Source organism: Nomascus leucogenys, chromosome X, assembly GCF_006542625.1.
Source record: "Nomascus leucogenys isolate Asia chromosome X, Asia_NLE_v1, whole genome shotgun sequence".
Taxonomy (NCBI): Eukaryota; Metazoa; Chordata; class Mammalia; order Primates; family Hylobatidae; genus Nomascus; species Nomascus leucogenys.
This window is the reverse complement of record NC_044406.1, coordinates 125,147,509-125,165,295: the sequence shown is the minus strand read 5'-3', so window position 1 is coordinate 125,165,295 and position 17,787 is coordinate 125,147,509. Positions and strand designations below refer to the sequence as shown.

The 17,787-nt window shown below is 37.6% G+C and overlaps 1 protein-coding gene across 1 annotated transcript in view; it reads left to right on the top strand.

The window, feature by feature from the left end:
* MCF2 (MCF.2 cell line derived transforming sequence) overlaps nt 1–17,787 on the top strand; it is a 64,795-nt gene that overhangs the window by 16,858 nt on the left and 30,150 nt on the right. Inside the window, exons 5-10 of the mRNA XM_003272589.3 lie at nt 6,918–7,051; nt 7,367–7,481; nt 12,572–12,691; nt 14,544–14,735; nt 15,866–16,057; nt 17,277–17,448. Coding sequence (XP_003272637.1) covers nt 6,918–7,051; nt 7,367–7,481; nt 12,572–12,691; nt 14,544–14,735; nt 15,866–16,057; nt 17,277–17,448 — 925 coding nt within the window. The remainder of the gene's footprint in view (nt 1–6,917; nt 7,052–7,366; nt 7,482–12,571; nt 12,692–14,543; nt 14,736–15,865; nt 16,058–17,276; nt 17,449–17,787) is intronic.

Sequence of the window (17,787 nt, the reverse complement as noted above, 5' to 3'; positions counted from 1 at the left end):
AGTTTTCAGAGGGAATGCTTCCAGTTTTTGCCCATTCAGTATGATATTGGCTGTGGGTTTGTCGTAGATAGCTCTTATTATTTTGAGATACGTCCCATCAATACCTAATTTATTGAGAGTTTTTAGCATGAAGGGTTGTTGAATTTTGTCAAAGGCCTTTTCTGCATCTATTGAGATAATCATGTGGTTTTTGTCTTTGGTTCTGTTTATATGCTGGATTACGTTTATTGATTTGCGTATGTTGAACCAGCCTCGCATCCCAGGGATGAAGCCCACTTGATCATGGTGGATAAGCTTTTTGATGTGCTGCTGGATTCGGTTTGCCAGTATTTTATTGAGGATTTTTGCATCAATGTTCATCAAGGATATTGGTCTGAAATTCTCTTTTTTTGTTATGTCTCTGCCAGGTTTTGGTATCAGGACGATGCTGGCTTCATAAAATGTGTTAGGGAGAGTTCCCTCTTTTTCTATCGATTGGAATAGTTTCAGAAGGAATGGTACCAGTTCCTCCTTGTACCTCTGGTAGAATTCAGCTGTGAATCCATCAGGTCCTGGACTCTTTTTGGTTGGTAAGCTATTGATTATTGCCACAACTTCAGAACCTGTTATTGGTCTATTCAGAGATTCAACTTCTTCCTGGTTTAGTCTTGGGAGGGTGTATTTGTCGAGGAATTTATCCATTTCTTCTAGATTTTCTAGTTTATTTGCATAGAGGTGTTTGTAGTATTCTCTGATGGTAGATTGTATTTCTGTGGGATCGGTGGTGATATCCCCTTTTTCGTTTTTTATTGCATCTATTTGATTCTTCTCTCTTTTCTTCTTTATTAGTCTTGCTAGCGGTCCATCAATTTTGTTGATCTTTTCAAAAAACCAGCTCCTGGATTCATTAATTTTTTGAAGGGTTTTTTGTGTCTCTATTTCCTTCAGTTCTGCTCTGATTTTAGTTATTTCTAGCCTTCTGCTAGCTTTTGAATGTGTTTGCTCTTGCTTTTCTAGTTCTTTTAATTGTGATGTTAGGGAGTCAATTTTGGATCTTTCCTGCTTTCTCTTGTGGGCATTTAGTGCTATAAATTTCCCTCTACACACTGCTTTGAATGTGTCCCAGAGATTCTGGTATGTTGTGTCTTTGTTCTCGTTGGTTTCAAAGAACATCTTTATTTCTGCCTTCATTTCATTATGTACCCAATAGTCATTCAGGAGCAGGTTGTTCAGTTTCCATGTAGTAGAGCGGTTTTGAGTGAGTTTCTTAATCCTGAGTTCTAGTTTGATTGCACTGTGGTCTGAGAGACAGTTTGTTATAATTTCTGTTCTTTTACATTTGCTGAGGAGAGCTTTACTTCCAACTATGTGGTCAATTTTGGAATAGGTGTGGTGTGGTGCTGAAAAAAATGTATATTCTGTTGACTTGGGGTGGAGAGTTCTGTAGATGTCTATTAGGTCCACTTTATGTAGAGCTGAGTTCAATTCCTGGATATCCTTGTTAACTTTCTGTCTCGTTGATCTGTCTAATGCTGACAGTGGGGTGTTAAAATCTCCCATTATTATTGTGTGGGAGTTTAAGTCCCTTTGTAGGTCACTCAGGACTTGCTTTATGAATCTGGGTGTTCCTGTGTTGGGTGCATATATATTTAGGATAGTTAGCTCTTCTTGTTGAATTGATCCCTTTACCATTATGTAATGGCCTTCTTTGTCTCTTTTGATCTTTGTTGGTTTAAAGTCTATTTTATCAGAGACTAGGATTGCAACCCCTGCCTTTTTTTGTTTTCCAGTTGCTTGATAGATCTTCCTCCATCCCTTTATTTTGAGTCTATGTGTGTCTCTGCACGTGAGATGGGTTTCCTGAATACAGCACACTGATGGGTCCTGACTCCTTATCCAGTTTGCCAGTCTGTGTCTTTTAATTGGAGCATTTAGCCCATTTACATTTAACGTTAATATTGTTATGTGTGAATCTGATCCTGTCATTATGATGTTAGTTGGTTATTTTGCTCATTAGTTGCTATAGTTTCTTCCTAGTCTCGATGGTCTTTACAATTTGGCATGTTTTTGCAGTGGCTGGTACCGGTTGTTCCTTTCCATGTTTAGTGCTTCCTTCAGGAGCTCTTTCAGGGCAGGCCTGGTGGTGACAAAATCACTCAGCGTTTGCTTGTCTGTAAAGTGTTTTATTTCTCCTTCACTTATGAAGCTTAGTTTGGCGGGATAGGAGATTCTGGGTTGAAAATTCTTTTCTTTAAGAATGTTGAATATCGGCCCCCACTCTCTTCTGGCTTGTAGAGTTTCTGCTGAGAGATCAGCTGTTAGTCTGATGGGCTTCCCTTTGTGGGTAACCCGACCTTTCTCTCTGGCTGCCCTTAACATTTTTTCTTTCATTTCAACTTTGGTGAATCTGACAATAATGTGTCTTGGAGTTGCCCTTCTCGAGGAGTATCTTTGTGGCGTTCTCTGTATTTCCTGAATCTGAATGCTGGCCTGCCTTGCTAGATTGGGGAAGTTCTCCTGGATAATATCTTGCAGAGTGTTTTCCAACTTGGTTCCATTCTCCCCATCATTTTCAGGTACACCAATCAGACGTAGGTTTGGTCTTTTCACATAGTCCCAAATTTCTTGGAGGCTTTGTTCATTTCTTTTTATCCTTTTTTCTCTAAACTTCCCTTCTCTCTTCATTTCATTCATTTCATCTTCCATCAGCGATACCCTTTCTTCCAGTTGATCGCATCTGCTACTGAGGCTTCTGCAATCTTCACGTAGTTCTCGAAACTTGGCTTTCAGCTCCATCAGCTCCTTGAAGCCCTTCTCTCCATTGGTTATTCTAGTTATCCATTCTTCTAATTTTTTTTCAAAGTTTTTAACTTCTTTGCTGTTGTTTTGAATTTCCTCCCGTAGCTCAGAGTAGTTTGATCGTCTGAAGCCTTCTTCTCTCAACTCATCAAAGTCATCCTCCATCCAGCTTTGTTCCGTTGCTGGTGAGGAACTGCGTTCCTTTGGAGGAGGAGAGGTGCTCTGTTTTTTAGAGTTTCCAGTTTTTTTGGTCTGTTTTTTCCCCATCTTTGTGGTTTTATCTACTTTTTGTCTTTGATGATGGTGATGTACAGATGGGTTTTTGGTGTGGATGTCCTTTCTGTTTGTTAGTTTTCCTTCTACCAGACAGGACCCTCAGCTGCAGGTCTGTTGGAGTTTACTAGAGGTGCACTCCAGACCCTGTTTGGCTGGGTGTCAGCAGCGGTGGCTGCAGAACAGCTGATTTTCGTGAGACCACGAATTCAGCTGTCTGATAGTTCCTCTGAAAGTTTTGTCTCAGAGAAGTACCGGGTTGAATGAGGTGTCAGTCTGTCCCTACTGGGGGGGTGCCTCCCAGTTAGGCTGCTCAGGGGTGAGGGACCCACTTTAGGAGGCAGTCTGACCGTTCTCAGATCTCCAGCTGCGTGCTGGGAGAACCACTACTCTCTTCAAAGCTGTCAGTCAGACAGGGACATTTAAGTCTGTGGAAGTTCTTGCAGAGTTTTTGTTTGTCTGTGCCCTGCCCCCAGAGGTGGAGCCTACAGAGGCAGGCAGGCCTCCTTGAGCTGTGGTGGGCTCCACCCAGTTCGAGCTTCCTGGCTGCTTTGTTTACCTAAGCAAGCCTGGGCAATGGCGGGCGCCCCTCCCCCAGCCTCGCTGCCGCCTCGCAGCTTGATCTCAGACTGCTGTGCTAGCAATTAGCGAGACTCTGTGGGCATAGGACCCTCCGAGCCAGGTGCGGGACACAATCTCCTAGTGTGCCGTTTTCCAGGCCCGTTGGAAAAGTGCAGTATTAGGATGGGACCGACCCGATATTCCAGGTGCCGTCTGCTTCCCCTTTCTTTGACTAGGAAAGGGAACTCCCTGACCCCTTGCGCTTCCCGAGTGAGGCAATGCCTCGCCCTGCTTCGGCTCGCGCACAGTGCGCTTCACCGACTGTCCTGCACCCACTGTTAGGCACTCCCTAGTGAGATGAAACCGGTACCTCAAGCAGAAATGCAGAAATCACCCGTCTTCTGTGTCGCTGGGGCTGGGAGCTGGAGACCGGAGCTGTTCCTATTCGGCCATCTTGGCTCCACCCCAATGTAATATATTTAAAAACTAAAAAAAAATTATGCTTTATAAGAGAAGACTGTCCTGGATATGTTAGACCTAAGTGTCCCCTCCGTAAATGGTGCATTAATTGGAGAAGTTATTTAAAAATATCTTATAAATGCTGCAGAAAAAGAAATATAGTCTTTTGTTTTACTATGTGCAGTCACGTACTGCATAAGGTTGTTTTGATCAATGATGAACCACATATATGACAGTAGTCCCTTAAGATTATACCATATTTTTACTGTACCTTTTCTATGTTTAGATATGTTTAGATACACAAACGTATACTGTTGTGTTACAACTGCCTACAGTATGCCTACAACTGCCTATAGTATACAGTACAGTAACATGCTGTGTAGTTTTATAGCTTAGGAGCAATAGGCTATACCCTGTAGCCTAGGTGTCTAGTAGGCTATCCATCTAGGTTTGTGTAAATGCACTCTGTGATGTTCACGAAATGATGAAATCACCTAACAATGCATTTCTCAGAACATATCCCCAACATTAAGTGATGCATGACATGGCTGTATTTTTTATTTTTGATGAGGAGTCAGGAGGCTGAGTTTCTTGTCCCATCTCTGCTGTGAGCTAGCATTGTGACCAAGGCTAACATTGCTCAACTGATTGTAAGTTCTCTTCTCTGCAGAATACTAGGTCTTGATGTTTCCTACAGTAGACCAGGGGTTGCAAATTGTTTGTGCCCTCCTACCCAGGTCTTTGTGGAGTGTTGTTTTGTGAAGGATTCTGAAGTGCAATTCAGATAATCAGCAAGTATTTTTTGGATCCACTTTCTTCAGAAAGTTTAATAATAATCTGAACAAGCACTAGGCATTCATATAACTCATCTCTTTCATCTGATAATAGACATACTGTGTGCATTAGAAGATTAAAGCTGTAGATAGAGATATGTGTTTAAATTAAAAAGATAAACTGAATTTTTTTCCAACTTTTATTTTAGGTCCAGAGGGTACATGTGCAGGTTTGTTACATGGATAAATTGTGGGATGCTGAGGTTTGGTGTATGAATGATCCTGTCACCCAGGTAGTGAGCATAATACCAGATAGGTAGTTTTTCAACACTCTCCCTCCTCCCACCCTCCTTCCTCTAGTAGTCCCCACTGTCTATTGTTTCCATCTTTATGTCCATGTGTACCTAATGTTTAGCTCCCACTTGTGAGAACATGCAGTGTTTGGTTTCCTGTTCTTGCATTAATTTGCTCAGGATAATGGCCTACAGCTGCATCCATGTTGCTGCAGAGGACATGATCTCATTCTTTTTTATGACTGTATAGTATTCCATGGTGTATATGTACCACATTTTCTTTACACAGTCCACCATTCATGGGCACCTAGGTTCATTCCATGTTTCTACTATTGTGAATAGTGCTGCAATGACATATGAGCGCATGTGTCTTTTGGTAGAACAATTTATTTTCCTTTGGGTATAAACCCAGTAATGGGAATGCTGGGTTGAATGGTATTCTGTTTTAAGCTCTTTGAGAAATCTCCAGACTGCTTTCCACAGTGACTGAACTAATTTACATCCCCAACAAGTATGTGTCAGTGTTCCCTTTTCTCTGTAGCCTCGCCAGCATCTGTTATTTTTTGTCTTTTTAATAATAGCCATTTTGACTGGTGTGAGATGGTATCTCATTGTGGTTTGATTTGCAAGAAACTGACTTTTTGAATCACAATCTAAAAACAAAGCTCTGTGCAAGGAAAGAAAGCTCTGTTTTTCACAAATTGCATGTTGTCAGGCAATTTGCTTACCTTTTCTGAGTTGCAGTTTCTGTATCTTTACAATGAGGTTGATGATGATGATGATGCATCATACCTGGTAGGATTGTTGTGAAGATGAAATGAGGCAGAGAAAGTGATCTATGTATAACAATGTTCGGTACATAGTTGGTACTTCATAAATATTGGCTTTTAATGTTGATGTTATTACCCATATTGGTGATAATGTCATGGAATCTGTCCTCAGAATAAATGTACACCAAAACTTTTGCATACAAGTTCAAGGGACTCTTGGACCACCTGAAAGAAATCTTAAATCACTCTTAGATGTCTGAGAAAGGTCTATATTGTTACACCACCCACTGAGGTTAAGCCCTTCTGAATAGAGGCATATACTTCTTGATGAGTTAATTAAACCTAAATGTGAAGTAAAATAAGACTTAAGGCAGGGAGTGATTGGTAACAATTAAGGATTAGTAGCAAAGGCATTTAACTGTATCTGAATATGCATTAAGTATTATTTGCAATTGTATGCCTTCTACTGTGGTGGTTTTTATTGTGCTACTACTGCTTTATTTGAGCTCACTAAAAGTGTTAGCAGAACAGTGCCAGGTGCAGTGGTACATATTTGTTGTCCCTGCTACACGGGAGCCTGAGGCAGGAGAATTGCTTGAGCCCAGGAGTTTGTGTCCGGCCTGGGCAACATAGCAAGATCTCATCTCTAAAAAAGTAAATAAAAATAAAGAAAATATTAGCAGAATAGTGTGGACTGGATTGGAACTTTCTACCAGTTAGAGAAGGAGGCTACAAATAGAGCACATGGTACTTCTGCCCATGATGATCTTATAAAAACATTAATTGCAACATCCATCTCTAAGGCAAGGGCTTCTTGGATCTTCACAGCTTTTAGATTTTGTGGCACTGAGGTTTTGAAATTTTGTGAATTTTCAGAGAGCTATTAAAGCAAAGGCCATTCTAGAATTAACTGTTTCTATTCTTCATGCCATAGTTGTATGCTCCCTTCCCATCACATCACTCAGGTTAGATTACTAATTAGCTGATACTCCTTTTGTGTCTTTGGACAGAATGATATTACAGCTGTAACCAAAGAAGGAAAAATTCTGCTAACAAATCTGGAAGTGCCTGACACTGAAGGAGCTGTCAGTTCAAGACTAGAATGTCATCAGCAAATAAGTGGTGACTGGCAAACTATTAATAAGTGAGTACTCTCTTTTTGGTTTAGAGTTACTTATTTTATATTTTTGAAAGGCAGTTGTACATTTTTGCTGCAATATGTTAAGTGTTAAAGTATTCCTGGACCTCTGGAAATCTGAGAACTTATTTCTAGGTTGTCCTACAGAGATGATTTTGCTTGTAGAAGAGATTCTGTGGACATTGGTTGTCTCTATAGGTAGAACCAAGTGTCATGGGCTATGACTTTGCCTATAATTCTTAATGTCCAGACCACGCTTATCTACATACTTACAAAACACATAGTTGCTTTTAGAAATTTATTTGAGTTTTCTTTCTTAAGGTTGCTGACTCAAGTACATGATATGGAAACAGCTTTTGATGGATTTTGGGAAAAACATCAATTAAAAATGGAGCAATATCTGCAACTATGGAAGTTTGAGCAGGATTTTCAACAGGTCAGTTAAAACATTTCTTTGTACACCTTTTTTCATTACACCAGAGGTTTTTACTCCTTGATCATGAGAAATCCTGTCTTGCAAGATGCCCATTTATACCTACAAAGAAAAAAAAAAGGAGGCAAATGTAAATGAACCTTGGCTTAGACTGAAGAAAACCTCTACTAAAATTCTGAGACTTCTACTTTTTCAGCTTACTAATTTCCTTTGAGAAAGTATCAAACTGCCAATATATATGACAGGGACAAAGTTACTCTCTACTTTGAGGTTTGTTATTCAAATTTATCGTAGATCTAAAAGGTATTCAAGGTTATGAGGTAGCTTTCCAAGGGAATAATACCAACTTCCTTCTTGGTTTTTAAATCCCATGTACCTATGCTGACCATATTTAATATGACCTAACAAGCTTTTATTTCTGATCCAGGAGTTTATTCCTGTGAAAAGCCTGAGGGATGAAATTAAATACGTTTAATAAATAATTAAAAATATATTCCAATTGGACCCTCCTGGAAAATCCATCATATATGGTCAAGATGCATAGATTTAGTTTCTTTTCCTTTTGCGGTCATGTTCAACCTTCTCACAGTCTCTCTCACAGTATATACTTCACCAGAGGATCCAAGGAAAACTCACTTCTTCCTCTTGCATGTGCCCAGCTTGTTTTCTGCCCATTAATGGCCTACTTGCTTTGTATTTCACTTGCTCATCAGAGTTAGGTTTGGGAGGAGCACTGTACTCTGGACACAGGGCTCAGTTACCACTAGCGTTTTCTCTCCTTTGATTCAAACATCTTTTGAAAAGTTCTCCATGAAACCTTCCCTAAAGAAAGAATAGGTCAAGTTGCTCTTGGTCCTTATAGGTATTTGTGTTTCTCCCTCCTCTCCATCTGAATATACAGAAAATAGCACTTTCCTGAACATACCCATTATGCTTATACTTACATATTAATTTGCATCCATGTCAAATTCTTGTCCTGTGGTTATGTTCTGTTTTGCCAAGTCATTAATTCCTGTCTTTAATCAATATTGTTGCTTGTCTTAGATTATAATCTCACTGACATGGTGTATCTCATAGTGACATGTCGACAGGTTCTGTATGTCTAGAAACATGACTTTTAAAAAAAACGTGTAGAAACATAAACTTACAGGAAAGTTGCAAATATAAGAAAAATAAAAATACCCATATACCTTCTTCCCAGATTAACTTAATGATATTTTACTCCATTTGCTTTATTATTTTTGTTCCCTCCCTCATATATATACAGATAATATTTTTTCTGATCTGACAAATAATATATTTTCTGACCCATTTGAGTGTAAGTTGCACACATGATGGCCCTTTCCCCCTAAATACTTCCATTTTTTCTAGTAATAGGGATATTCTGTGATATAACCAGAGTACAGTTATCAGATTCAGTACATTTAACAATGCAATACTTTTATATTATCTACCATTGGTATTTCAATTTTGTCAGTTGACTCAGTCAAGTCTTTTACAGCATTTACTTTTCCTTCAGAATCGGATCCTATATAGGGTCCAGTCTTGCATTAAGTTGTCTTGTGTCTTTAGTGTCCTTGAATCTAGAACATTTCCACAGCCTTTCTTTGTTTTTTATGACTCTGACATTTTGAAGAATATAGCCCTTTTTTTTTTTTGAGACAGTTCTGTCTCCCAGGCTGGAGTACAGTGACACAATCATAGCTACTGCAGCCTCAAACTCCTGGGCTTAAACCATCCTCCCGCCTCAGCCTCCCAAGTAGCTGGGACTATAGGTACGCACCACCATGCCTGGCTAACTTTTTAATTTTTGTAGGGATGGGGTCTCACTGTGTTGCCCAGGCTGGTCTGCAACTCCTAGGCTCAAACAATCCTCCCCCCTCAGCCTCCCAAAGTGCTGGGATTCCAGGCATGAGCTATAAGGACTCATGCCCAGCCATAGTCCCTTTTTAAATACATTTTTCTTCATTTGGAGTTTGTTGGACATCTTCTCATGATTCTATTTAGTACATATGACCAGCTGGAATACTACATTAGTGAAGTGTCCTTCTTAAGGAATCTGCAGGTGAATGATGCCTACCTCCCTCTTATTGTTGATGTGGATTCTGATTACCTATTCGGGGTGTTGTTGAATTTATCCACCGTAAAGCTACTTTTACTCCCCTTCTAACTAGTAGGAAATGTGTGGGGAGAAAATTTAAGGTTATGCAAATATCCTGCTTCTCATCAAAATTTCCCCGTAAATTTAGCATCAACTGATGATGTTTGCCTGGACAAATCTTTGCTGTGATGGTTGCAAAATAATGATTATTTTCAACCCCCATGTCCAGTCCACGTTTATCAGTCCACACTAGGCATTCTACTGAAGCAAGAGCCTTCCCTTCTCTCCATTTATTTCTTTATTTGATTCAAAGATTTTTACTTATTGGTTTTTAAAACTTTCAACTTTTATTTTAGATTCAGGGCATACACATGCACGTTTGTTACATGGGTATACTGTGTGATGCTGAGATTTGAGGTGTGAATGATGCCGTTACTCAGGTAGTGAGCATAATATCCAATAGTTAGTTTTTAAGCCCTTGCCTTCCTCCTTTTCCCCCTTTTAGTAGTCTCCAGCATTTATTGTTCTATCTTTATGTCTACGTGTAACCAATGCTTAACTTCCACTTATAAGTGACAACATACTGTGTTTGGCTTTCAGTTTCTGTGTTAGTTTGCTTAGGATAATGGCCTCCAGCTGCATCATGTTGCTGCAAAAGACATGATTTTGTTTTTTTTATGGCTGCATAGTATTCCATGATGTATTTGTATGACATTTTCTTTATCCAGTCCACCATTGATGGGCACCTGCGTTGATTCCAAGTCTTTGCTATTGTGAATAGTGCTGCAGTGAACATACAATTGCATTGTCTTTTTGATAGAATGATTTATTTTCCATTGGGTATATACTGAGTAATGGGATTGCTGGGTCAAATGGTAGTTCTGTCTTAAGTTCTTAAATATTCAGGATGCCTTCCACAGTGGCTGAACTAATTTACTTTCCCGCCAACAGTGTATCAGCGTTCCCTTCTCTCCATAGCCTCACTAGCATCTGTTCCTTTTTGTCTCTTTAATAATAGCCATTCTGACTGATGTGAGATGGTATCTCATTTGATTTGCATTTCTCTGTGATTAGTGATATTGAGCATTTTCTCATGTTTGTTGGCAACTTGTATGTCTCCTTTTGAGAAGTATCTGTTCATGTCCTCTGCTCACTTTTTAATGGAGTTATTAGTTTTTTGCTTGTTGAATTGTTTAAGTTCCTTACAGATTCTGGATATTAGATTTTTGTCAGATGCATAGTTTGTGAATATTTTCTCCCATTCTGTAGGTTGTCTGTTTACTCTGTTGATAGCTTCTTTGGTTATGCAGAAGCTCTTTAGTTTAATTAGGTCCCATGTATCAATTTTTGTATTTGTTGAAATTGCTTTTGAAATTTTAGTCATACATTATTTCCCAAGGCCAATGTCCAGATTGGGGTTTCCTAGCTTTTCTCCCAAGATTCTTGTATATTGAGGTCTTACATTTAGATCTTTAATCCATCCTTAGTTAATTGTTATATATGGTGAAAGGTAGGGGTCCAGTTTCACTCTTCTTTATATGATTAGCCAGCTATCTCAGCACCATTTGATGAATAGGGAGTCCTTTCCCCCTTGATTATTTTCATTGATTTTGTAAAAGATCTGATGGTTGTAGGTGTGTGGCTTTATTTCTGGGTTCTCTATTCTGTTCCATTGGTCTAAATGTCTGTTTTTGTACCAGGACTATGTTGTTTTGGTACAGTTTGATGTCAGGTAATATGTTATTTCTGGCTTTGTTCTTTTTGCTTATGATTGCTTTGGCTATTTGAGCTCTTTTGTGGTTCCATATGAATTTTAGAATAGTTTTTCTAATTCTGTGAAAAAGGCTGTTGGTAGTCTGATAAGAATAGCATTGAATCGGCAGATTGTTTTGGACAGTATGGCCATTTGAATGATAGTGATTCTTCAAATCTATGAGCACGGAATGTTTTTTCCATTTGTTTCCATTTGTTTGTGCGGTGTATGATTTATTTCAGCAGTGTTTTGTAGGTCTCCTTATAGAGATTTTTCTCCTCCTTGGGCTACATGTATTACTAGGTATTTTATTCTTTTTGTGGTCATTGTAAATGAAATTGCATTCTTGATTTGGCTTTCAGCTTGAACATTATTGGTGTATAGAAATGCTACTGATTTTTGTACATTGATTTTGTATCGTAAAACTTTCCTGAAGTTGTTTATCAATTCTAGGAGCCTTTTGGTAGTCTTTAGTGTTTTCTAGGTATAGAATCATGTTGTCAGCAGAGAAAGATGATTTGACTTCTTTTCTGATTCTTAGTTTTTTGGTGGTTTATAATTTATTAGTGTTCTTGACTATTTTGATGTTTCAAACTGCTGCTGTATCCTTGTGACATGCTCCAACATTTAAATAAATCACTTTCTTACTTTCTGGCATAAAAATATATTCCAAGTTCATCTTGTACCTATTCTGCCTCAACCCTGGAATCAGTTATTTCCTTGAGGAGCCCTGGTTTCTTTTTCTGGGAAATGGTATTAAAGACCAAGGTCTGGGTGGGAGATGTGCTTATTACTTCTGGTGGGCTTTTGCTTTTAGGATAATTCACCAGAGAGCTGGGGAATGTTGAAAAAAACACTTAGATGAAAATTCTCTGGTAAGATTTCGTTTTAGATATTTGCTATATATATATATATATATATATATATATATATACACACACACACACACACAAATGTACATATACCTATACATACCTCACATGTATACATTTATGCAAATACATGTCCTCATATACAAACCTACACATGTACATGGTGATCTTTTATACATCATGAATACCCATTGTTATCTATGAGGTTAAATTTTAACAGATTATAGCTATTTCTATGAATAACCAAATTTTTTTATATGTGTAATTTCTCCATGTCAATATTTTTGTTTAAAAGCATTTTGTATAAAATTTGATCATAAGGGGATAATTTTTATGTTTTTAAAACCTCTTTGTTTCCTATTTTTAGCTTGTGACTGAAGTTGAATTTCTATTAAACCAGCAAGCAGAACTGGCTGATGTAACAGGGACTATAGCTCAAGTAAAACAAAAAATAAAAAAATTGGAAAACTTAGATGAAAATTCTCAGGTAAGATTGTGTTTTAGATGTTTGCTATATTATACAGTATAATAGTCATGTTTTGGCGGGAGTAGGTAGTATAAACCCTTATTATTAATTTCTTTATTTTTATTTTTCCATAAGTTACTGGGGTATAGGTGGTATTTGGTTACATGAGTAAGTTCTTTAGTGGTGATTTGTGAGATTTTGGTGCACCCATCACCCGAGCAGTATACATTGCACCCTATTTGTAGTCTTTTATCCCTTGCCTTCCTCCCATCATAACAACATTCTGTATATTAGGCACAATTATATTGGTCTATATTCTGTTTTGTTCAATGCAGGCCAGAGGTGACACTACAGATATATCATGTAATTAGTTGTAAAAGGAGGTCACTGAGACAATGGCGTGAACTGTTTCAAGCCCACCAATAAGAACAAGGGCATAAATTATTTTGGAGAAGCTAGAAAAATGTGTATCAAGAATGATATAGGTGCTTGGAAATGATGGGAACATACAAGAACATAATTCCTTAAATGCCCACTTTAGGATATATGCAGTTTAACCAAATGGAGACTCACATAGACATTTCTACTTATTCTTACTATCTGTGACCTTGAGTAAATTGATTTCTAATCCTCAGTGTCTTCATCTATAAACTGGGGATAAAATGACCTACTTTGCAGAGCAATTGTGAATATTCATTTAGATGAATATAAAGCACCTGGCACAACACTGGGCTGTATAGTAAACACTCAAAAGAGGCAGTTTTCATTTTCCCTGCTAGTCTTAAAGTTTGGACTAATGGCTTTAATACTTAAAAAGCTCTTAGCTTTTATGTGAGAGCAAGGCCATGCTTTTTATGTAAGAGCAAGGCCACACTTTTTAAGATGAATTCTCAGCATACAAATAGATTTATGGGTGAACCATGAGTATGTGAAAACAAATATTGAAGAAGCAACAGTTATGATAACTAGTTCTGGAATTATGCTTGTAGATCTGTGTGATCATGGGACAATTTACATATCCCTATGGTATAGTAGAAAGAGGAGGCAAACTGGTTTGGAAACTAAGGGAGACAATTTTTTTTCCATTTAATAATTTTTCATTTCTAATTGTGGTAAAAACACATAACATGAAATTTGCCGTCTTAATCATTTTTAAGTGTTCAGTTCAGTAGTGATAAGTAAATTCGCATTGTTGTGCAACAGCTCCAGAACTTTTTCATCTTATGAAATTGAAACTGTATACCCATTAGATACCAGCTCTCCATTTTAAACCTGGTTTTCCCACTAGATAGAGAGGCCAGTCGTTTCCTCATTCGGGGTTTCAGTTTTATTTATTTTATTTTGACAAACATTTCTTGAATCCCTACTATGTTCAAGTCTCTACACTGGGGGGAGTGAGTAGTTGACAGAGTGGAGGCAAAGCCACTAAAGGTCATTGTTTGACATAGAAACCCTGTGACTTCAGGTATGTGAAGTAGTCCAGGTACATGACAACTCTGATGAGCTTTCTAAGGCTGAGATGATATGAAATACATTTGGCTGGTGTGTATACCTCATTTAATACAGGTGGTTATTCTAAATCCACACATATTAGGAGAAAAAAATCTCATCCACATTCTGGGTGTGATGTGAAATTTTCAGTTTCTATAACCAGAAATGCATGAGCTTCTAATGACATCACTGCTGCAGCTAATTATTATAACTGTAAGTTTTTTGTGTTTTTTTTTGCAGCCTGAAGAAGTAGACATCAAATTGTATTTTTGGCAATGTATCCTTCTTGCTCAAACATTTTGCTTCTTAATTATTTTCTTCTTTTTTTCTCTATAGGAACAGAGATCATGTATTCATTATTTTGTTTCTTTATTACAATCAGGAGCTATTATCAAAGGCCCAGTTTGTGATATTACATGGACACAAGCTTGCAGCAAATCACCATTATGCACTTGATTTAATCTGCCAGAGGTGCAATGAGCTACGTTACCTTTCTGATATTTTGGTTAATGAGATAAAAGCAAAACAGAAACAACTCAGCAGGACCTTCAAAATGCATAAACTCCTACAGCAGGTAGTGTAATGAGAAATGATCCATTTCTGAAAAGGAACACACATTTTTTTCCAGGTCCTGCTAGCCTGAAGCACCTTGCCCTTCTGCCGCATGGAATACTTTTTATCTTCTCAGAGGTTATATGGTCAGGGACTGGTATAGCTTTGGGATTAAATTTGTAAGAAGTCTGAAGGACTGAGTTTGATTATGATTTTTTTCATCCATCTACCAATGAACTATTCATGAAAGATCCAATATAGTTCATATTTTGCCCTTTGTTCTAAATATTGAGATTGTGGAGTAATGGCTTCCTTTGTATTTTGGGTACATCTCTGAAGCCTCCACTGGTGATGGTTTGTACTTGGAACATTTTTAAAAGCCTGGGGGGCATTTTGCTAAAGCCTGAAACTCCTTTCACATTTCATAGTACAGAAATAAAATATTAAACAGTGACTGGAAAATATTCCTGCATGGCTTGTGGGTTTGACCCTTTTCATGATTAGGCAATGAATTGACAGGTCACCATATGGACCTGGTGTTGGCAGTGGAATATAAAATAGGGGTATCACTTACAGACATTATATCTGAACATAAACATTTTAATCTTTACATCTCATTCTTTGGGAAGGAAACTTTATTCTTGTCCTTAGCCATCATTAAGCATTTGTATTACACTTTATATTTTTCTAAGAATTTCGTATTTCAGTTACTGATTTTGGGAAAGTAATATGCAACTAAAGTGTTAGTGTTGAGAAAATGGTCAGACTCCTGCTGCAGAATAAATTAGTTGTTGTGAAATAAATGCAGTGTTTCCCAACCTTGGCTGTGTATCAGCAATACCTGTGGAGCTCTGTAAAAGTATTCACTTATTTAGGTGTTCATTTATATTTTTTCTCATGTGAATAATACAAGTAGAAGTAATAAACTGACTTTAATGCTGAAAAAAAAAGTATAAATGCCCAACTTATGGCCCAGAGCTACTGAATCAGAATTTCTGGAGGCAGAACCCAGTTATCTTTATTTTTTTTTAACAGCTCTGAAAGCATTTCTGACTCACAGAAGCCAGAGGCTGAGAAACACTCACTTGTTGGACAAATATGTTTTCTCTTTATTAATTCATGTTTTTTTTTTCTTCTTGATTTTCTTACCAGGCTCGTCAATGCTGTGATGAAGGGGAATGTCTTCTAGCTAATCAGGAAATAGATAAGTTTCAGTCTAAAGAAGATGCTCAGAAAGCCCTCCAAGACATTGAAAATTTTCTTGAAATGGCTCTACCCTTTATAAATTATGAACCTGAAACACTGCAGTATGAATTTGATGTAATATTATCTCCTGAGCTTAAGGTAGAGGCTTTTTTATTTTCAAATAAATATTTAAAGAAAATTATAATTGCAGTACTGTGGGTAGGAGGAGTTTTACTACCTCACAGCTAACTTTATGTCAAATTGCACTTACATTGTCCTCTTAGGGGTGATAATAGTACCACTGTCAAGCATCAAATAATTCAAAGGCATATGTTTGCTACATAATGAAGAATAATTTCCTTTTTGAGCTCCAAATCCATTATTTTAAAACTCTTTTTTATGTGCTAGGTGTTCTCACACATATTTTGTTGTGCATTACTGGAGAAAGGCCCAAAGCTCTTCTATAATAGAATGTTGGATCCATGTCAAGAGCACTTTACCCCAAACATCTTTCCTTTGTGCTGCAGTGACCATCAGCAGATGCTCTGTGGATGATGTTGCTTTCCTACTCAGTTTGAGAATGAAAACATAAAGATAGGATTTGGGTCTTCTTGGAGAAGGAGGAGCAGGCAGAAGTTGATGTTAACAGGGTGGAGAGCTATAGGTTAGTTCAGTACTGCCCCCTTGAAAATGACATGAAGCATTTTCCACATTGTAGATAAGAGCATTTGTGATGCTATTTGCTGCTAAAATGTGTAGTTGACTCTAAGATTGGAGCAGTATCTAGATCCATGCTTAGCAGAATATCCTAGGGGATGCCCCAGGAAATCAGAAATGTAGTCATGGCAATAGCCAAGTGATTCTCTGGAAGCAACCAAGCTTAACTCTAGCTGCCTCAAAGCATCTAGGAGAGGTACAAAGGTGTATTATCCATTGGTGACTCTGAGGAGCCTGCTGCAACATAGAAGACTATAACAAGAATGTCCTACATGGTAAAATGTAACAAAATATTATACCGATGTTATTCATTTGATTGTTTTTATAACTTGGTGGCTTTCTTATGCTAAACAGGAAAGAGCAATATGCCTTCTTTCCCAGCCATTATCCGATTCAGCCAATGAACCAATGAAGTGTGCAGTGTCCAATTTCATGACTGCTTCTTGGTAATTTTTTCCCTCAGGTTATTTTGGTTGAGATTTTGGTTTTATATCCATGTGAACATAATACATTAATCTGTTTTGTTATTTTTCTAAATGTCTTGCAGTTATATTTTAAACTCTAAATTATTTTTTTGACCATCTGAGTTTGAGAAATGTAATGGGGTTTGTAATGACCTCATTTCAGAAAATATTTCCTATAATTCTTATACAACCTGCAGGTTCAAATGAAGACTATACAACTCAAGCTTGAAAACATTCGAAGTATATTTGAGAACCAGCAGGCTGGTTTCAGGAACCTGGCAGATAAGCATGTGAGGCCAATCCAATTTGTGGTACCCACACCTGAAAATTTGGTCACATCTGGAACACCATTTTTTTCATCTAAACAAGGTAAAATGTCTTACTTTCTCTGTCTCTTTTTTTCTTGCTATTGTTTATATTGTTACTCTTGATGTAAATACTGAGTTTATTCTTCAATGCTGATAGATGAAAATTTCACTTTAGCATCTTTGGTCATATTTATATTGTGCAAGGCAGGAGTCAGATTGAAGTTATTGTACAGTACTAAAACATAGTAGTAATATAGTACAGTACAAGGAATTGTCAACATCTCAGTACTGAGTATTCCAGCCTTGAAAATGAGTATGAAAATTTTACCAGCATCAAACTTGCATTTTTTTTCAGCAGGTGAAGGAAAGTATATGAAGCTAGTATACACATGTGTGCATG